The sequence below is a fragment of the Scylla paramamosain genome, chromosome 35 (assembly GCF_035594125.1).
Source record: "Scylla paramamosain isolate STU-SP2022 chromosome 35, ASM3559412v1, whole genome shotgun sequence".
Lineage (NCBI taxonomy): Eukaryota > Metazoa > Arthropoda > Malacostraca > Decapoda > Portunidae > Scylla > Scylla paramamosain.
This window is the reverse complement of record NC_087185.1, coordinates 1,450,001-1,471,952: the sequence shown is the minus strand read 5'-3', so window position 1 is coordinate 1,471,952 and position 21,952 is coordinate 1,450,001. Positions and strand designations below refer to the sequence as shown.

The 21,952-nt window shown below is 43.2% G+C and overlaps 1 protein-coding gene across 4 annotated transcripts in view; it reads right to left on the bottom strand.

Moving 5' to 3' along the window:
- Nucleotides 1-855: 855 nt before the first annotated feature.
- LOC135090525 (nuclear hormone receptor FTZ-F1-like) overlaps nt 856-21,952 on the bottom strand; it is an 82,292-nt gene continuing 61,195 nt past the window's right edge. For 2 of the 4 annotated variants that reach the window (XM_063987339.1, XM_063987336.1), the window contains 6 exons: nt 15,650-16,362; nt 10,185-10,274; nt 9,492-9,660; nt 8,099-8,202; nt 4,515-4,717; nt 856-4,236 (listed from right to left, as the gene is read on the bottom strand). In XM_063987339.1, the coding sequence (XP_063843409.1) occupies nt 4,571-4,717; nt 8,099-8,202; nt 9,492-9,660; nt 10,185-10,274; nt 15,650-16,362 (1,223 nt within the window). In that variant the 3' untranslated portion in view covers nt 856-4,236; nt 4,515-4,570. The remainder of the gene's footprint in view (nt 4,237-4,514; nt 4,718-8,098; nt 8,203-9,491; nt 9,661-10,184; nt 10,275-15,649; nt 16,363-21,952) is intronic. The other 2 variants (XM_063987340.1, XM_063987338.1) reach the window with 1 other exon arrangement.

Genomic DNA, 21,952 nt, shown 5'->3' with positions numbered 1-21,952 from the left:
GTACAAGTTCATGAGAGGTGAGAGTATGTCAGGCAGTGTTGGTATGGAGAGCCTGAAAGTAAATGGGGTAGTTATAACAGAGAAGGAAGGAAGAATGCAGATGAAATGGATGAGAGAATCAGCAAGGAGGAAGTGGAGAGGTATGTGAGAAGGCAGGAGAATGGTAAGGCAGCAGGCCCACATGATATACCGTTCGAGTTTTACAAAAATGGTGGTGAGGTAGTGATCGATAGAATGACTGAATTATTCAACCAAATATGGGATGAAGAGAGAGTGCCGAAGAAATGAAATGAGTGCCAAGTGTGTCTGTTGCATAAGGGAAGATGTAAGAGTGAATGTTGAATGAGAGATTGTGTAAATGGAATGAGGGAGCTAGAGTGTTAGGTGAAGAACAGAATGGATTCCGTGTGGACAGGAGAGCTGAGGATAACATGCTTGTTTTGAATGAAATGATTGAGAGAAAAAAAGAATGGAGATAAATTGTACTTAGGTTTTCTGCAGTCGCCAACCCCCCTTTCTAAGGAAACGGCAAAAGTATATTCAAAAGAAATCTATTGCTGAGAGAGAGAGAGAGAGAGAGAGAGAGAGAGAGAGAGAGAGAGAGAGAGAGAGAGAGAGAGAGAGAGAGAGAGAGAGAGTATGCTGGAAGCAAAGGGAAACAGAAACAAGCAGACATAATAAAAAAAAAGACAGAAAAGATAAACAGGAAGTAGCAGATAATGAGACAGACAGACAAACAGCAAAACAGACAGAGGCAAACATAAACCTGCTTTCAGTTCACCACCAGTAAGAAAAAGAACAAGAACACCCACCAATATAAGGAGAAAAGAGGAGGATGTAAATAAGAGTTAATAATCTAAATAAAACACTTTATTAATCCCATCTCAGTTATTAGCATTAATTATAGAATCTAATAAGATGACCTACATTCCCGGCTACTCCGTGCTTGGGCTGTCGCATATAAAACTCAATCTTCAAGTGGTGATTCTCCACTCTAATGGGAAAATAATGTCAATAGGCACTGGTGTGAAGAAAAGTTGACCAAAGCAGCTCGGACCGACAGACAGACGGCTCGGCACTTGGAGTATCACCACGAGGAGATAATACATATATCATTCATCTTAAGGTACAGATTTTTTTATACAAAGAACACTTGTTTATCTCTTTACAGGACACAAAGGAAAGTATGTACAATTTCTCTTCTGGTTTTGCTTCTGCTGCTGCTGCTGCTGCTGCTGCTGCTGCTTCTTCTGGTACAGAGGTTAGAGTGAGTCAATGCCGCCAAAAGTCAGTCAACACAGGGGATCTGACGGGCCGAAAGTCCAACAAAAGAGGGCATTGAACGCTTTCTTTCATACAGTTAAGAGTTGTGAGTCGATATCACACTGATGGTGGAGAAAAGAGCAGAGGCCACGAAGTATGAGCGATGAATGGACACCAATAGCATTCATGTATTATTCACAACACTGAGTAAGCCCTGATGTGGGATCCTCGTCACCGTGGCTCACCGCTCACACTCCCCGGTCCTCCTCCAGGGATCGGAGAGGCACAGACTGACTTAAATACATCCTAACATATCTCTCTTGTGCTCAAAATAGGGTTTCCAAAAATAAATCTCTCTGACATTTCAACATCTGTACACCGACTCCTGACGCATCTAAGTCAGTCTGTGGGTTAAAATTTACTCATCTAATAGAATTTCTGTTCTTACAATAGATTTAAATGTAATAGATTATCAATTGGTACAAAAATATTATCGTTTTTTTTCGTTACAGGCTAAAATCACCTTCAAATTTTCACTGGTATGGTATAGTAGGTAATATTTTTTATGTATATTTTAAAAAGAGACGAGCATGCCGTATTCCGATTTAAGAGTGATAAAATTGTCAATTATAATAATAAGAGTAGTAACAATAGGTAATAAACAAGACATGTGCACATCATTCATTAAGTAGGCGAGGAAGGAAACACGTCACTTAAAAATATACAAAAGTTGCAGGGTTCCAGATAGCTGCTGCTGCTGCTGCTGCTGCTGCTGCAGCGGTGGCGGCGGCAGAGACAAGGGTGAAAAGGAGGAGGACGAGGAAGAGCAGGAAGAAAAATACACACCCTACACATTCATCTTTCCTCAAGTATAATACAGAAAATAATTAAACCTAGTCATAGCTAAAAAGAGAGAGAAAAATAGTAATAAAACCTTGCAATGAGTAGCAATAAGGGGAAAAAAGCCAGCTAGAAACTTACATATCTAGGGGGAAAAAAATAATAAGTCTGTACAGAGGTTTGTAGGAGACGAGGAAACGAAAAAGTACAACAGGAGGAGATAAGGAGTACGTACTACAACACTTCAGCTGCAAATATTATAGTTAGCGATGCGGAATGTGCAGCAGCAACCGTTGGGGTGACTTTGATGATGCATGACGTTGGGGATTATGCCAAGAAGAACCCCAGGAAGGACGATTGACCCTGGTGAAGAATGCCCTTGAATCCCTAGAATTGGAATGTTCCAAATCTTAATTTTAAACTTAAACTAAACTGCTGTATTAAAATCTAGACGAAAAAATTAAAAAAAGAAAAAAAAAGATTATAAGATAGAAAGAAATGAAATAAAAGAGAATTAAGAGCATTGCTTCTCATTGCTACAATATTTAGTAGTTTCTCATTTTTTTTTTTTGTGTTTTCTTTCACAACAACACGCCGATTGGAAAACAGACCTTGGTTTTAATAATGTTTTCTTGACAACAGGTGGCAGCTGCGGCGGTGGCGGCATCGCAGCGATGGCCGCCCCGCGCCACACAAAGGCATTCGGCACAACTGATACATCCTGAATGGGCTACAAACAAATCTAATTTCAGTCTCTCCAATGGAAATAATATTAATATTGCACAGGGACAGCAATTTGGGAAGTGTCCAATGAAGAAGGTGGGCTCCCTCTTGCCTCCTGCTGCGTGCCACAAGGGTGTGTTTTGTACATGCTGGGTTATCCTAGATGAGGCACTAGAAATTTATGCTTCTGCTTGGTAATTCCAAAGTCTACCGTTATCTAAGTGACAGACGCGGGCGAGGGAGCGGCTGTCACTCGCCCTGCACCGAACACACACACGTCCTGGACAAGTGTCAGCAATATCTGGTCAGAGATGATTGCTCATGCAAGAATACATTACTCTGCTACTGTATAATCTCTTGTACAAAACAACAGTATCAAAAACTAATTCACAACACCTACATCTATGTGTTATGCATTAATGTATCAATTTTTTTATATTATTTATGTATCTGGGCAGACAGATTGGACAAGTGCCCAGGTCTTTGTAGTAATTATACTCAGAAATAAATAGATATATAAGTGTTGAAACGTATTCACAAGTGAGAGCTTTGTACCAAAGTGAGTGAGTGAGGAGACCGCCACCATAAGAACAGTGAGAAATGAGGTATGATGCGCCACAGTGGGACAGAAAAACCTTCCTACTTGTATGTATCAGGTTAATATCGTTTAGTGAGAGTAGCGCACCACTGACTGGTCTGCACTTGAGAGCCTCAACTTGCTAATATTAGTCCTGATTGCACCATGAGTGCTTCTGGTAACAAATGAAACAAGGGAGGGAGGGAGGGAGGGAGGGAGGGGCCACACAGCACTAGCCACACACTGGCCACCCGTCTCGTCCATTGCTCAAGGCCACTCCACTACTCTTGTACCTCAGGGCATCCCGGAGCTACTTAGCACCACAGATGACAGTCTGGCGTCGGGCAGGTTTAGGAGCAACGTCTCCACCCCTCACAGGGTTTGACTAGCACAGCACTACACTATTTGGATGCCTGCAACAGTGGAGTGGTGGTGGTGGTGGTGGTGGTGGTGTGGTGGTGTGGTGGTGGTGGTGGTGGATGAGGGTGTCTCCATCCAGTTGACACTCAGCAATTTTGAACTACCTTGACAGTGAGTGGGTTGCTGGTTAGACAGATCCTCCTCTACATTGTCACCACAGACAACATGAAGCTTAGTCCTCAGCTTGTTTGTAAGGGATGGGCAGTGTTGCACAGCTGCTTCCGCGCTGCCCAGGAACCCTTGTCCCTGAGCTGCAGCAGATGCCAGTAGCTACTTGACTGTAGCAGACTGTGGCAGGCTGGTAGGCTGGCAGGCTGGCAGGCTGGCAGGCTGGCTGGTCACGCTGGTGTACTCACTGCACTGACCCAGGACCTTCCCACCTGCTCCGGTGACCAAAGACTTTGTTTTCCACCCTGAAACAAGAAACACAACAATAAAACTTGCTCAATGGGATGTATAAAGTTAAGTGAAGTGTTAAGTCTTTCTATATTTGATGTTTTCTTTTAGCTAGCTTTAATACTTTGAATGACAGGAATGAATAATGCCATAAACTCAATAAGTACCACACTCCATTACTCTGAACAAATACAAGACACCATGAAAACATCAGAATCAAGAAAAGTCAACCAGCATTTCATCTCACAACACCACTACTTGGAGTGACTGTACAAAGAGAGATCCACCAACTCACCTCTCTACACATGTGGCGCACTGGACGGCTGAGAGTTGAAAGTTTGCCACCTCCTCTTATTTCCGTTTAGTGTGCAGCATTTCCATTAACAAAGTCTGCGTGGGTGCGGCACCGTTTATGTGCTTGAAGTAAAGGTATTTTTCGCCATTGTCGGCAATGAAGTGGAGTTCGGGTAGAAGCTCCATCATCTTCTGGTATTTCTCCTGGTGGTATAACAATGAAAAATTATACAGGTGGAACTCACAGGGATTTGTGTGTGATCTGTACATCTTATCTGGGGTTGAGATTGCTAGGGGTGTTCTTAAACGTCTCAGCATCTCACACTGACTATTTCAACAGGCTCTAGTGGAATGTATCATGGTTTCCAAGGGTGTTTTTATGATTCTAAGGTTAGCTTAGCATTGAATCTACATCATCAACTGAAATAAACACCCTTTAGAACCTGACTAATCATGCCAGTGGCCTTTGAGAAGTCCTGGTGAGAGAGCAAAGCGTTGAAGAACATGAGCCTGGGGAGTGACGGGACTGATCAACAGAGTCGCTGGAAGTCACTGAGATGCAAGTACACAACCAAAGCAGCTCATGTGACAGAGGTCTTCCCCAAAACTACAGTAGGTTAAGAGGACAAAGTCAGTTCCTGAAGTATGCATTATCTGCTCATACAGAGGACCATACATGAGCGACACTAGTATACTTATGGAGGGATTTTATACAGCACATATATACATGGATGCTGAGAGAAAGGTTATAGAATACAGAGAACATTACAGACTACTTAAAGAGAAGCTGTAGAACATTGATAAGTACAGGAAAGGTTAGTAAGCATCACTGAAGAATGTTAATAATATTGCAGGACTTATGAAAGCATTGAGAGTATAAAATGATGCAATGAGTGAATGAAACCACAGATAAAAGTGACAACTGGAGCATCTTGAGACCAAAGGAGATTGTTATAAGCTAAACACAATGACAAGCAGCTCCTCCAACTAACTTAGCTATACAAGATTACAATAATATCAGTCAGCAATAGTAGAGAGTGAGGACATTGTCAAGTTAATCCGCATAAGAGCAAATTGTAGACGTATCAAATGAGGACGCTAGATTTTTTGGGAAATGTTAAAGGGATATTACTATTTTCTTGATTTTGCATAGATATTCGCACACTATTTGAGGACAGTGATCTAACATGCAAACTATAATTCCCATCATCAAAAATGCATCTAGCGAACTCTGCATCAACTTTTTCACTGCGATATGCAAATCATAAAAACCAGGAGCACTGTACGTGATCTCTGGAGGCACCACAAGGAAGAGAAAGGGATACATTTTCCAATATTAAGCCAATATGATGTTTAGGAATGGCTGTATAGTGAAGAAAAATGTTCCAGAGTGCCTTGTGACTGAAGAAACCATTGGAATAGCAGTGAAAAGGTTAAATTATTTCTGACAAGGCATAACGCTGTAGTATTTTTTGTAAGTCTGACAAATGAAGCGAACTCAACCAAGCATAGTGAATTCTCCAGAAACACAATGATATTCCCAGGTAGCAAAGGCCACAAGAGAAGCCAGAGACACAACAGGGACCGCCTCACACAAGCTGCCATGAGGGAAGCACTGAACACAATCCTGAGGACCTGAGAAGGAGAATCTGACTGATGGAAGGTGACATTGGCTTTGTGAATACCAGAGCTCAATAACTTTCTACCTCTAGTAAAGGAAAAGTTTTGTTTTTTGGCTATATTTTAATGGTTTATTGGCCATTTGTCTTTTAAATATTAACCAAACTCCTTAATTTTGCATCTCTAGTTAAAGAAAGGGTTCAATTTCATGTCTGTCCATTTCAATGCCAAAATTGTTAGTTATAATGAGAAAATGGAATAATGTATCAGCATTTACATTCTGTCACCATCACAAGTCAGCCAGTTCCTGCTTCAAAAACCCCCAAAAGAGACTCCCTCCCATTCTAGAGGGTACAAACGCAAGGAGACAAGGGCAAGGGGCTGTGTGTCTCACCACCCTCACAAGGCTACCAGGCTACACCCTCTCCACCTCAGCCCAGCCTGCCTGAGCCTGCAAGTCAAAAGTGAGGGACCTGCCCGTGTGGTGAGGCCATGCACAAGAACTGGCCTGCAAAAGATAAAACTCTGGATCTCTGTATGCATGTTATTAAGGTTTCCATTTGAGTTTGAGTATGAAATTAAAGTTACCGATACTTTCCAGAGGGTTTTCTTTGATTGATGGCTGAAAGTTGTCCTGTGAGACTGAACACTCTACAATACGTACTTCAGAAACTGAGAGATGTTTACTGTTTATTTAATACAGTACTGGTTAGTTGAGTTAGAGAGTAGTGAAGTTATGGCTGACTAAAGGAGTGAATGTAGAGAATTTACAAACTTAGAATGATTATACAACTGATGTAGAAGTTGTATGCATGAAATTACAGCTGAATTAGAAGAGTGAGAGTATGAATGACTCAGAAGAATGTGATATTACCAATTACTTAGATGATTTCTAATTGAAATAGAATAAAATAGATAGAACAAAGTGAGGGCAAGTGAAGAAAGAATCAATTACATTACATATCAGATTATTTAGACGAGTATTAAGAGGAAGCGAATAAAATGAAGATACAAGTAAGAACAAGTATGAAAGTTTGTGAATAAGAAAATACTTGAGGTCTGTTCATAGTGAGTGCTGTATGTATAAATAAAACTATCCATACAAATTAAAGAAATATTTATCTGGTAGTTCTTATTAATACTTATGACTCATGTCTTTAATAGTAATGGAAGATAAGGTTGGTGTAACACTGCATTCAAAGGATAATGTTGAACTTAATACAAAGAGGTGTTGATCACTGGCAATCTCTATTCCACATTCTTAAAACAATTTGGCATCTAATATTAATACATTTTCAGACTCTAGTGGAAGTTACAGTGGAAGTTACTGGGGTTTTCAAGGATGTTTTCGTGACTCTTGTTTTGGTATATCAATTCTTCCCCCTTATCCTCAACTTTTTTCTTATCTCATATCTCCTAATCAAAGTCCTCTACTTCAAAAAAAAATAAATAAAAAAATAAAAAAATAAAAGTTTGGCTGAAAAAAACTAAACACCAAGAAAACCCCATGAAATAAATAAATAAATAGATAAATAAATAAACAAATAAATAAATAAATACAAATATAAAACCTATACTTCTCAATCAAATTCCTTTCTTAGCCATCACAAATACACAACACATATACCTAAAAAACAAACATATAACCTCAATATCCCAAACAAATTCCTTCCTTAGCCTTCACAAACCTAAAACAAATATATAACTTAATTTTCTCCATCAAGTAATGCCTAACTTCACAAATTATAACATAACCTCAATTTTCTCCATCAAATCCTTAAGACAAAAACTAAACAAATAGGTAAGTTCCCCTTAATTTTCCCCATCAAAAACTCCTTAAGACTTCACACAGATGGGTAGAGAAAGAGTCAGACAGTGACCACCACCTCAGTACCTCCACCACACTGAACACAGGCTGTCCACAACCACAAGTGACCAAGGGAGGGAAGGAAATGCCCAGCTTACCGTGTCCTCAGGATGAACGTTGGTGATGTACTCCATAAGCGCCTGTTTGACCTGTTCATGTGCCGTGCTGACTGAGCGCCGGTCACTCAGCAGCCTCACCTCTGCTGAAAGATGTTATGTTGAGTAATGAGAGTTGCTGGTAAGGGGAAGTAAGGTTGGTAGGGGTGAGAAAGATGGGTTTGGAAAGGGTGGAGTGTGATAAGGTATAAAGATGTTACGTTGAGTAATTAGAGGTGGTGGTAGGAGGAAGTAAGCTTGGCAGGGGTGAGAGAAGTGATGTTTTTAGACAAGGTAGAGTGAGATGAGAAGGAATAAAGATGCAATGATGACTAATAGAAGTAGGGGGAAGTAAGCTTGGTGGTGGTTCAAGAAGGATGAAAGAAACAAGAAAGGAATAAAATGCAACAAGAAACAGGTGATGGTGAGTAGAAATAAGCTGGGTGATGGTTAGAGAAGTGATGGGACGTGTTTGAAAAGATGACAGGCGGTGATGAGGAAGTAAAATGAAAAGATATATTGAGAAACGGATGATGGTGTGCAGAAATAAGTCTGGTGGTGATAAAAGATGTAATGGTTTTTTGAAAGATGATGTTAATTGTACAGGGAAATAATAAATAGTAAAGAAATAGTGAGAAACAGAAGATGATGGTGAGTAGAGACATGGGTGGTGATGGTGATGTGTTTGGAAAGATGATGTGATGGTAAAGGTAGAGTAAAATAAGAATGGGTAAAGATAGTGAGGGTTGAAGTGATGGTGAGGTGTCAGAAACAGTGATGGGGCTGGTGGAGATTATGCAAAGAAGATAGTGGGAGGAGAAGAATTTAAGTTTGATAAGAGATAGCAATGGGACAAGATAACAAGAAAAATAAAGTGATAGGAGAGTGATGAGAGTTTTTTCAGCCACAGACATTGAAAAACACACTTAAAACTAAAAAGCTCAATGATAAACCTCTTATTTTGAACACATTAAGTCCCAAATCAGGATAATCTTTACTACACTGATTCCTCCAAGTTAAAAATAACATGTCAAAACATTTCAGTACATCAAGACATCTTTGCAACTAAACCTTATGAAATCTAATGAACTTTTAAGGAGTGTCAAATTAAACAGGCTTTTTCAAACATCTTTAGCAGCTCTGACTGGCTTCTGACATCTAAAAGACACAAAACCACCCTTTATTCCAGTCAATAATCAGAATCACCCTTCACTAACCTCTCTGACATCTAAAAAACACAAAACCAGCCCTTATTCCAAAGTTAATAATAAGATTCACCCTACACTAATCTCTGACATCACTCCTCATTTTGCAGGTAACATTCAAAACTCTCACAAAAGTCCCCCAAATGTAAAGAAAACAGACAGTCATCCCTAGGCAGACCCAGAACAAGTACCTGGATTAAGGAGAATAAGGAACTTGAGGCAAATATACTCTGGAACGTCGAACTTGAGGTCAATGAGCTTGCTGAGGACGGCGTGGAAACGGTCAGCGAACTGTGTGGTCCCGAGCAAAGCCAGGGAAAGCAGGTCGAACTTCTGACCATTTGGCAGTGTGGTCTCGTCCTGAAGGGGAAGAAAAAGCGTTAGAGGGAAGTTTATGCATTGGTTATAAGTGTCTCTGTGTGTTAAGATATACAGAACATGTGTGCGGTTTTGAAGGAGAGTTTAATGGTATGTGTGGTCTTGTCCTGAAGGGGAAGAGAGGTTAGAGGGAAGGTTTATGCATTGGTTATAAGTGTATGTGTGTATGTATGTGTGTATTTACCTAGTTGAGGTTTATGGGAAAAGAATGATGTTTGTGCTGTTTCATCTCTATATCTTTTGACATCCATCTTTGCCTTGAATTCATTAATATTTTTTGCACTTGCTATCTCCTTATCCAGGCTGTTCCATACATTTATACTTATATATGGGAAACTATATACTGTGTTAGGGGGAATACTGTTATTAAGAAGTATGACACAAAAATTTTATATGAAGAGGAAGTGACCCAAGTTTACAAGTGTGTGAGTGATGCAAGGGAACATTCTCTCTCTCTCTCTCTCTCTCTCTCTCTCTCTCTCTCTCTCTCTCTCTCTCTCTCTCACCTGAAGTCTATTATGTATACGTTGGTGTAGGTGGTCGAGAATCAGCAGATCAGACCAAGAGTGTTGTAGGAGTTTCATCTGATCATCAACCTGAAAGGAAAAGAAACAATATTAGTCAAGGTCTTTCAGCCACGGAAAAAAAAAAAGATAATACATAATAGAAAGATAAAAAAATAAATAGATAAATACATAGTAAAAATTAAATAAATGAAAAAAATTGAACAAAAAAGAATCAAATGAAATGAAACTTAATGAAATGAAATGAAATAACATAAGATGAATAGTGTACGTGCTCCCTCACAAATCTACTACACTGTTACTTGGTATTAAAAAACTTACATGTGTTATTTAGAGAAAAGTAAAAAAAAAGCTAAAAAATAATACAAATAATACAACAAAACAACAGAAATAATTACAATGTGGCAGTTACTAAAGGGATAGATATTTGAATACGTAACTTCTATTCACATTAAACTAGAGCAAAACAAATTCCATAATAATAATAATAATAATAATAATAATAATAATAATAATAATAATAATAATAAAACCAAATCTACATACATACAAACACACAAGACAAAACGGCATAATAAGCATTTTTCCCCACACAGATTAACCTAAAAAAATCAAACCGGCAGGAGGGAAAAAAGCAGAGAAACGAGGCTACACTAAATTTCCCGACGCACTGCCGACATGACCTACTGGCCTACATCTGCTGCCCGTAACCTGCTTAGGCGATAAGGCGGCCGGAAAGGATGAAAACATTAGCAGCTTATCCTTCCCGCACTGCTGACAAATGCTGATCTTGCTCTAAAATGTAACATAACAATACGAAGACACTGTGTGGCAAAGAATAATATTATGATAACACGCTGCGTTCTCGTACATAGCTTAAGTTGGTGCGGGGTTATTTGAGAGAGAGAGAGAGAGAGAGAGAGAGAGAGAGAGAGAGAGAGAGAGAGAGAGCGCTATCCTCCTACACACCCACCCGCCAAGTTAGGGAACAAAGTAATAATTCAAATCGAGCAAACATTCCTCGCCTCGCTGGATGAAACTCTAGATCATGTTTTTGTTCACCACAGGAGGATCGAATAGTGTCTTAAGTCCAAGTGTAGAGAATCCAGTCGTCTATAGTCCGCGCTTAGAGGATCAATAACAAAAGAACGTCTAGCTTTGCCACGTGGTGTGAGACAAGCGCGGGAAGAGACAATCATAAGCAAGGCTACAAAAACTACCACTACTACTATTACTACAACAATGTCCTTCATACGCTACAATAACAAGCTTTTTTTTTTTCTCTTCTTTTTTGTCAATTACTCCTCAATTGGTGAAAGAATCAGCGACAGAAGGAATAAAAGTTAGAATCATTGGTCTTATCGTTATCTCATCTCATCTCGCCTTATCTCTCGTCTCTCTCACTACTACGTGTTATCTCTAGCTATTACGAAGCTGTTTCCACTACTTCGTTCTGTCTTAACGTAACGATAAGGAAATGTGATGGAGTTACAAGAATAATAGGAAAAAAAAGGAAAACAGCGAGATACATACGGAATAACGAACAGTAGTATTATTCTCTCTCTCTCTCTCTCTCTCTCTCTCTCTGACGACAATATAGCCTTGAGTATAGCCTTGGTGTGTGTACGGAAACCTGTGTGTGTGTGTGTGTGTGTGTGTGTGTGTGTGTGTGTGTGTGTGTGTGTGTGTGTGTGTGTGTGTGTGTGTACCCTACCATCATCATCACTTGCTAATCAACATCACCGAGCGACGTACACACACCACTTCGTCTATCTTGTTCACTACTTCCTCCTCCTCCTCCTCCTTCTACTACTACTACTACTACTACTACTACTACTACTACTACTATCTTTCTCCCACTTGTGCTCCTCCTCCTCCTCCTCCTCCTCCTCCTCCTCCTACTACTACTACTACGACTACAAAAGTTAAAAAATATTACGCAAAAGTCTTAAAAATAATAATGATAATAATAATGGAAGCTAATACTTAAAAATAGAGTAAAATATTATGAATGATGTAAAAAATAATAAAAAGAAAAGCAATACTGATAAGAAGACAAGGAAAACATAACAGATAATAGAGTTACAATGGAACAAAATTAGATAAACATGAATGAGAAAAGAAAAAAAAAAGAATAACTCATTTCCTTAACGTTTTTATGAATAAATTTACTTTTTTTTTCCCTAAAGTTTAAAACGGTACATAATATTCTTGCTGTACATTACAATTATCAACACACTGAATTTCCTGTTTCGTTACTCTCTCTCTCTCTCTCTCTCTCTCTCTCTCTCTCTCTCTCTCTCTCTCTCTCTCTCTCTCTCTCTCTCTCTCTCTCTCGATAAGGTGATTTTTGCCTAGTTCAAATACCAACGGGTGTCTTATGCCTCTCTCACTTAAGATGTGACTGTTTCTATTCAATACTGCAAACACAACGTAATTTTACTAAATGTGTTCTTGTTTGAGGGAGGGACGTGTGTGTGTGTGTGTGTGTGTGTGCTGGGCGGAGGGGTGGCGACTGGCTGACTGTTGAGATATGATAGCGCGCACACACACACACACACACACACACACACACACACACACACACACACACACACGACGCAACCTCGACTGTGTGTGTGTGTGTGTGTGTGTGTGTGTGTGTGTGTGTGTGTGTGTGTGTGTGTGTGTGTGTGTGTGTGTGTGTGTCTTCCGTGTTCGCTTGAGTGCATTTAATAATAGATAAAAAAAAAAAAATAATAATAAAAAAAGAAGAACGCGGAATTGAAGAAAATATTATGTCTGAAGTGCCACTGATCTCTCTCTCTCTCTCTCTCTCTCTCTCTCTCTCTCTCTCTCTCTTACATTTCGTTTCCTTATTCTCCTTACTAATCAATAAAACAAATAATAACAATAAACAATCTTTGATCCTCTAAAACTCAACAAAATTTATAAAACCGATGCTCCTTTCTTTTATAAACGACTCAAACCCTTATAAAAAAAATTACTGGAACATTCAAAACTTACTAGAGAAAAACCTATCGAACAAGGCTTTATAATAGTGAAAAAATAAATAAATAAACTCCATAAAACACTAAGAATATTATTGTCTTAAAATGGTATAAAGAGAAGCTATAAATCTAATCTTTTTTTTCTTTTATCAAATCATGAGGGCAAATAGAAAACGGAGATTCTAAAGAGTAAGATTCAGAAAACAAAAGTAAAGATTTAGAAACCACTGGATTCTCTTGTGAAACGGATGAAAGTGAAACCCAGCGAGCGAGAGAGAGAGAGAGAGAGAGAGAGAGAGAGAGAGAGAGAGAGAGAGAGAGAGAGACGGAAAGTGAAAACGACCTAAAAATACTTGTAACTTGATAGAGTAAAGGAGAGAGTGAGTGGCTGACGCGACGAGAGAGAGAGAGAGAGAGAGAGAGAGAGAGAGAGAGAGAGAGAGAGAGAGAGAGAGAGAGAGAGAGAGTTTGCAACCTTGACACACTGACCAACACTAGAATGAGGCCGTGTTGCGTCATTCCCCCCAGTCTTCCCCCTCTTCCTCCTCCTGTTCCCCCTCCTCCCCCTCCCCCTAACCTTCCTTCGCCTAAAAATACACAAATACTCACTGCTAATTTCCGTCTATCCTTCAAATCAACTCTCTCTCTCTCTCTCTCTCTCTCTCTCTCTCTCTCTCTCTCTCTCTCTCTCTCTCTCTCTCTCTCTCTAAGCAAGTACATATAAGCAAAATTAAAGCCACTTGTGAAAAACGAAATTTTCCAGAGAGAGAGAGAGAGAGAGAGAGAGAGAGAGAGAGAGAGAGAGAGAGAGAGAGAGAGAGAGAGAGAGAGAGAGAGAGAGAGAGTGGGTCGCGTGACGTCACTATATTTGCACTCACTTCCCTGCCCTTGTCAATCTCTCTCTCTCTCTCTCTCTCTCTCTCTCTCTCTCTCTCTCTCTCTGTCTGTTTGCGTCACAGTGTTACCAGAATTAGGGACAAACCACGTCATATCAAATGCTCTTAACTTAATATTGTGCGATGCTAAAGTTTGGGATCGTGTGCAAATTCTCTCTCTCTCTCTCTCTCTCTCTCTCTCTCTCTCTCTCTCTCTCTCTCTCATCTCTTTCATTTCCTCTCATTCTCTCCCTCTAACGATTACACACACACACGCGTGCGCGCACACACACATACATTTTCTCACTCAGACCACTAAACATCAATGAACGAATGACAGAGAGGGAAAGTGAGCCAGTGAGTGAGTGAGTGAAAGAGAGAGCGAGCGAGAGAAAGAGAAAGAGAGCTAGAGAGCCAACTGCCGAAAGTGTTGCTCGAGTCATGATCTTGGCACTACTGACCTAGATCGGCGCCCAGGAATCCCGGTCATGGCGGCCTGACCGGGACCCGCCGAGCCCCCCGTAGTGGCCTGCCTCAGTTGCCATGTCATGTTTTTAATGCGTCGAATTATCCCTTTGAATATCCGAGTCTTGATGTGTTTGTTTGTTTGGTTCGTTAGAGAAGCAATTTATTTATTTATTTATTTTTTAGTGTCTCTAATAGGGAATGGGTTGATGGGGAGGCACACTATTTTTTCATCCTTTTCCTCAAAAAATTTCACTTATTTTATGCAATGTCCGGAAAAATTATTCGTTTTATGAGTAAGAATGAATGGTTTTATTTTATTTATTTATTTTTTTCTGTGTCTGGGTCTCTCTCTCTCTCTCTCTCTCTCTCTCTCTCTCTCTCTCTCTCTCTCTCTCTCTCTCTCTCTCTCCTTCCTGATCTTTTCTTGTCTTCCTCATCTGTCTTCCTCAATTCCTTGTTCTCTCTCTCTCTCTCTCTCTCTCTCTCTCTCTCTCTCTCTCTCTCTCTCTCTCTCTCTCTCTCTACTTCTTCCTAATCTTTTCCTATTGTCTTCCTCATCCCTGCCTTCCTCAGTTCCTTATCTCTCTCTCTCTCTCTCTCTCTCTCTCTCTCTCTCTCTCTCTCTCTCTCTCTCTCTCTCTCTCTCTCTCTCTCTCTCTCTTAAGGATGCGCAGTAATTCTGGTGTTTTTGTTTTTTTTTTCTCTCAGATAGTGCAATGTCCTATGTGGATGGAATTATTCACCTGTCTAACGTGTCACCTGTGCTTCATTAACTCACCTTGAGACTCTGGCATAGGTGACACCAGTGATCGCTTCCGTGTTCACTATTGTTCACTGATAAGCTAAGATATGATGAGGTAAGGTGTGATAGGGTAAGGTGAGGTGAGGTGAGGTGAGGTAAAGTTAAGTAAGGTGAGATGAGGTGAGGTCAGAGTAAGGTGAGGTTAGGTAAGGTGAGGTCTGGTTAGGTAAGGTGAGGTGTGGTTAGGTTAGGTGAGGTACGGTGAGGTGAGGGTGAGGTGAGGTTAAGTTAGGCAAGGGAAGGCAGTGCAGTGTGAGGCAAGGCCAGGCGAGGTGCATGACACGGCCGCGGGGCGGGCGGGCCGAAACTCACCTTGAGATCCTTAAAGTAGCAGGAGTTTCTGGCCCAGTCCACCTGCGCGAAGAGGTTCTGGTCAAGCACTTTGCACATGAGCTCGAACAGGTCCACCTCGCACTGGTTGTACGTCTGGTTCTGCAGCAGCGAGAAGAGGGAGCTCTGCCACTCCTGGTCGTCCACGGTTTCCACCAGCTCCCGGATGATCAGAGGGATCCTGGGGCCACCCGCTGCCACCGTCCTTCCTCCGCCCCCGCCCCCTCCGCCGCCACCCCCGCCGCCAACGCCTCCCGAGGGCGGCGCGGCGGTAGTGACAGAGGCGGCGGCGTTGGATTGAGTGTTGGTTGTCCACAGGCTGGGGTCTGGCCCGGCGATGATGGGCGCCACGGGGCCGGACGCTACCAGGCCGCTCACGCCGCTGGAGCCCGCCACGAGGCCGCCCAGGCCCGGCATGGGCGAGGGCGACGAGTCTGGCGAGGACGTGGACGAGGACAGGAAGGGACTCTGGATCTCCTCCTTGATGTGGACGTGCGAGGCTTGCGCCGAGGAGTACCCCGGCGAGGAGTAGCTGATGGCGATGCCCGAGGTAGTGGGGGGCCGGCCCCCGGACAGCAGGCTGCCGGGGTGGGACAGCTGACGCTGGCGCAGCAGCTGCAGCTTCCTGGCGCGGTCACGCTTGTACATGGGGCCGAACTTATTGCGGCCGCCCCTCATGCGGTCCGCCCGCACGGCTGCAACACAAGAAACACTTCATGTTAGTATTCGCCTCCACAGGCGCGGCCCCCGCCGCCAGCCGCCCGCGGCAACACTGCCTCGCCGCCCGGGCACGGCTCGGCGCGGCGGGGCAGGGGGAGGCAGGGCGGCACTGGCGCGGCACTCCCTCCCCGCCCAGCCCCGCCTCCCTCATACCGCCCCGGCGCCATACACCTCCCTCCCCCTTCCCCACCACCCCGCCCCGGCGCCGCGCACCTCCCATCCCCAAGTCTCCCTCTCCCTCGCCCCATGCCTCCCGCTCCCTCCCTGCCGCGCCTCCCTGGCAGCCAGGCACCCCTCCACTCCCAGCACGCCGCGACTCACTGGTGCACTCCGCCACCAACAGATGGCGGGAGCACCGACTCGCGCTGCCGCCCGCCGCCCTCACCCCCGGCGGCGGCGGCGGCGGCGGCGGCGGCGGTGGCGGCGGCGAGGGGTCCCACTGAAAGGTTTGCATCACAACGGCGACGGAAGGGAGGGAGGGAGGCGAAAGGCAGGGAGGGAAGGAGGAATGGAGTGCTGGAGGGAAGCAGCACAGGATACTCCACAGGTATTTCCGACAGGGAAAAGATCACTGTCCTCTCTCTCTCTCTCTCTCTCTCTCTCTCTCTCTCTCTCTCTCTCTCTCTCTCTCTCTCTCTCTCTCTCTACAACTCTCACTTTCTCAATACCAACACTCACTCTTCACGATCACATCCGCCTCTCTCTCTCTCTCTCTCTCTCTCTCTCTCTCTCTCTCTCTCTCTCTCTCTCTCTACTTCTCGTTCCACCACTATTTCTTCAACGATTCCTCCCATACCTCCCTTTATTTACCTTTACTCTTCCTCCTTACCTCCCCTCCTATTCCTCCTCCTCCCCCTCCCCAGCCTGACCACCGCCACTTTCACCTGCGTTACGTCATATGGTAACGTAACAACTTATTAATTTCACTTCGCCACCCGCGTTAAACATGTCACCTATACGATAATGCACACACACACACACACACACACACACACACACACACACACACACACACACACACACACACACACACGCAAAAGGTTTTCATCATGTGTTTGTTTGTTTCCCTCTGTGTCTGTGTGTGTGTGTGTGTGTGTGTGTGTGTGTGTGTGTGTGTGTGTGTGTGTGTGTGTGTGTGTGTGTGTGTGTGTGTGTGTGTTCATAGCCACGCCCTATGTCTCTCCCTTCCCCCTCCCTCTCCCTCTCTCTCACAATCCTTTCCTAAGTTCATAGTATTTCTCTCTCTCTCTCTCTCTCTCTCTCTCTCTCTCTCTCTCTCTCTCTCTCTCTCTCTCTCTCTCTCAACAGTAATTGGTGGGAAAATTCTAAAACGGTGGAATTTCCTTAGTCTCTCTCTCTCTCTCTCTCTCTCTCTCTCTCTCTCTCTCTCTCTCTCTCTCTCTCTCTCTCTCTCTCTCCTAAATTAATAACAAACTTGAATAAAGAAAAAAAAACAGATGAATGAATACGGAGGAGGAGGAGGAGGAGGAGGAGGAGGAGGAGGAGGAGGAGGAGGAGGAGGAGAAGAAGAAGATAAATGGGAGAACAAATCTAAAAAAAAATAACGAAAAAAATAATAAGAAAACAGAAGGAAGGAATAGAAAAGAAGGAGGAAAGGAAGAAGGAAGAGAAGGAAGAAGGAAGAGGAGGAAGGAGGGATAAAGGAGGGAAGGGGCAAGAGTAGCAACAGAGGATTGCAAAGTTGAGAACACGTGTTGCAAGATGCACGTGAGAATGGCGCCACACACACACACACACACACACACACACACACACACACACACACACACACACACACACACACACACACACAGTAAAAGAAAAAAAGACTTACAATGTCAATAAAACTACTACTACTGCTACTACTACTACTAGTACTACTACTACTACTACTACTACTACTACTACTACTACTACTACTACTACTACTAATAATAATAATGATAATAATAATACTGCTACAACAACAACAACAACAACAACAACAACAACTACAACTACTACTACTACTATTACTACTACTACTACTACTGCTGCTGCTGCTGCAAGAACAAGAAAATAATAGCTTACGTTTAGGAATTCAGAGAGAGAGAGAGAGAGAGAGAGAGAGAGAGAGAGAGAGAGAGAGAGAGAGAGAGAGAGAGAGAGAGAGAGAGAGAGAGGTTGCCAGTACGTGCATTAAGAGACGAACAGTATGTGAATTTAATGATCACTCACACACACACACACACACACACACACACACACACACACACACACACACACACACACACACACACACACACACCAGTTGACCTCCAAAATGGCGGAAATCTCTTGAAGTCACGAGTTTTCATAACACAAGGATCTTTTTCTTCCTTTCCTTCTCCTCCTCCTCTTCTTCCTTTCCTTTCTTTTTTCCCTATTATTCATTTATCTATATTTTCTTTGTACATATATCGTCTCTCTCTCTCTCTCTCTCTCTCTCTCTCTCTCTCTCTCTCTCTCTCTCTCTCTCTCTCTCAAGGAGGAAAGAGAAGACAGATGGAGAGAGAAAGAGAATATAGAAGGAAGGAGGAAGGAGGAAGGAAATAGGGAAGAACTGAAAGAAGGAAAATGGACGGAGAAGGAAGAAGTGAAAAAAAGGAAGGAAGGAAGGAAGAAGCGAAAAAAAGGAAGGAAGGAAGAAGAAAAAGGAAGAATTATAAGATAGAAATACGAAACAATAAAAAAAATGGCTGAATTAAGAAACAAATGAAGGAAGAGTGGGAAGGAAAGAAGAGAAAGAACGAAGGAAGAAGAGAAGGAAGAATTAAGAAATAGAGAAATACGGAAGAAGTGAATAAAGAGAAAGATTAGACAAGGAAATGGATAAAGACAGGAATGGATGTATGGAAAGAAGAAGAGAAGGAAAGAAGAAAAGAATAAAGATAGAATAAAATAATAAATAAAAGGAAGAATTATATCAGGAAATGGATGGAGAGAGAAGGAGGGAAGGAGGAAAGGAGGAAAGGAGGGAAGGAGGAAAGGAGAAAAGAAGTCCCTGAGAGCAAGAATCAAGAGACGGAAGCAATATTAAAGACAGTACTTCCTCCCTTCCTTCTCTCTCTCTCTCTCTCTCTCTCTCTCTCTCTCTCTCTCTCTCTCTCTCTCTCTCTCTCTCTTCTTTTCTTTGTCTTTCCTTCTATTTATCATTTCATTATCTAACCTTGCTTTCCTCCCTCCTTCCCTCCCTCCCTTCCCTCTCTCTCTCTCTCTCTCTCTCTCTCTCTCTCTCTCTCTCTCTCTCTCTCTCTCTCTCTGACACTCCCACTAATTTTTTCTGCTGTCATAGAGAGAGAGAGAGAGAGAGAGAGAGAGAGAGAGAGAGAGAGAGAGAGAGAGAGAGAGAGAGAGAGAGAGAGAGAGAGAGAGAGAGAGAGAATACGTAAGCATGAAGTCACTTTTATTTTTTATCTCTTCTTTCTTCTTTTGTCTCTTTCCTTTGGAGGAGGAGGAGGAGGAGGAGGAGGAGGAGGAGGAGGAGGAGGAGGAGGAGGAGGAGGAGGAGGAGGAGGAGGAGGAAGGGTGTACAGCAGTCATAACAGCATGTGGGTAGGTGGTGGTGGTGGTGGTGGTGGGAGGAGGAGGAGGAGGAGGAGGAGGAGGAGGAGGAGGAGGAGGAGGAGGAGGAGGAGGAGGAGGAGGAGGAGGAGGAGGAGGTACAGGAAGTGTGCCGATCTCCAAGGCTGAGAGAGAGAGAGAGAGAGAGAGAGAGAGAGAGAGAGAGAGAGAGAGAGAGAGAGAGAGAGAGAGAGAGAGAGAGAGAGAGAGAGAGAGAGAGATGCCAAAAACTCCTCTATACAATATGCTGGTGCCACTAAGACGCCTCTTCCTCCTTCTCCTCCTCCTCTTCTTCTTCCTCCACTTCTCCCCTCCACCTCCACTACCTTCTTTCCGCATGAGTGCCTCTTCCACCTTATCTCTCTCTCTCTCTCTCTCTCTCTCTCTCTCTCTCTCTCTCTCTCTCTCTCTCTCTCTCTCTCATAACCTCCCCCTCCTTACCTCTTAAAGATCACCTCTCTCTCTCTCTCTCTCTCTCTCTCTCTCTCTCTCTCTCTCTCTCTCTCTCTCTCTCTCTCTCTCTCTACAACCACCTTTTCCACCACCACCACCACCACCACCTAATCCACCTCCTCCTCTTCCTCCTCCCCTTCCTTCGCTCCTCCTCTTCTCATTCCCCTCACATATTCTCAATTATTTTCCCCTCCTTCCCTCCCTCCTACTCCTCCTCCTCCTCTTCCTCCTCTTCTTCCTCCTCCTTGAATATGTGTCGAGTACTATGGATGAATGAGTCATCTAAATAGTAGTAGTAGTAGTAATAGTAGTAGTAGTAGTAGTGGTAGTAGTAGTAGTAGTAATGGAGGATGAGGAACAAGTGGATAATTGCAGGTGGAGATAGGAGTGATGGAGGTACTGGGAGGAAGGTGGAAGGGTACAGAGCTTGGGTGGAGGGGGTGGAGGAGTGGAGGGAGAAGTGGAAGGGATGGAGAGAGAGAGGGAGAGGGAGGGAGGTAGAAGAGAGCCTGACGGTCCAGGGGATTCTGAAGAGGAAAGAGGAGAGGTGGAAGAAAGGTAGATGTGGAGGAAGTGGAGGGGTGGAACACAGCTTGACGTGGCACAAAGTGGAGAAGGAGGAGGAGGAGGAGGAGGAGGAGGAGGAGGAGGAGGAGGAGGAGGAGGAGGAGGAGGAGGAGGAGGAGGAGGAGGAGGAGGAGGAAAGGAAAGGTCCAAAGAGAAACATAGGTAAAATATCTTATAATATTTTTTTCCTTTTTCCTTGTAAACCTCCACTCTGCCTTCATTTTCTCCTTGTACTAACTCAATTCCACATAGTAATCCACGTACATCCACAAATACCACCTAACCTTCATTATCAGGCAGTAACCACTAATTCATTTACCACTCCGGGGGCAGCAGAGGTAACGTAACGTACGGTACAATAATCATCGTGCATCGGGCGGCGGCAGTTCCACGAAGGCCATATGTTGACATTTTACTGGACGTGTTCGGAGCTAACGGGACTTCGGCTCGCTCGCTCACTACCCTGCCTACAAGTCTCATTCCCTTGCTTCCTTGTGTTGCAATGCCCTTAGTAAAGTCCCGGCTAACTCTGACAGGGAGGGGGAAAAGGCACCTGTATATTTGACAGCGTATCTTGCAACGTGGGTGAGGTGCTGGTGCTCAGATCTCCTAAGTCATGGAGTTTACACCCACTCACACACCTACAGCCTTTGCTGCTACACCTCCACGCTACACCTTTCCTACTACACCCTAGGAGACACTGCTGGTGACGTTAACACTCGTAGGAATTGATGTAAGAGTGAAGAATGAATTTTAACAGTGAAAAGTTCAATTCGAAATACCTACACTCTTAGTCACTACACCTCCGCGCTACACCTTTCCTACTACACTCTTGAAGACACTGCTAGTAACGTTACGACTATTAGGAAGTGATATAGGAATAGAGAAAAAAAATCCCAACAATGAAAAATCTGATTCAAAATTCCTACTTATTTGTCACTACTTTTCCTATTACACCCGCGG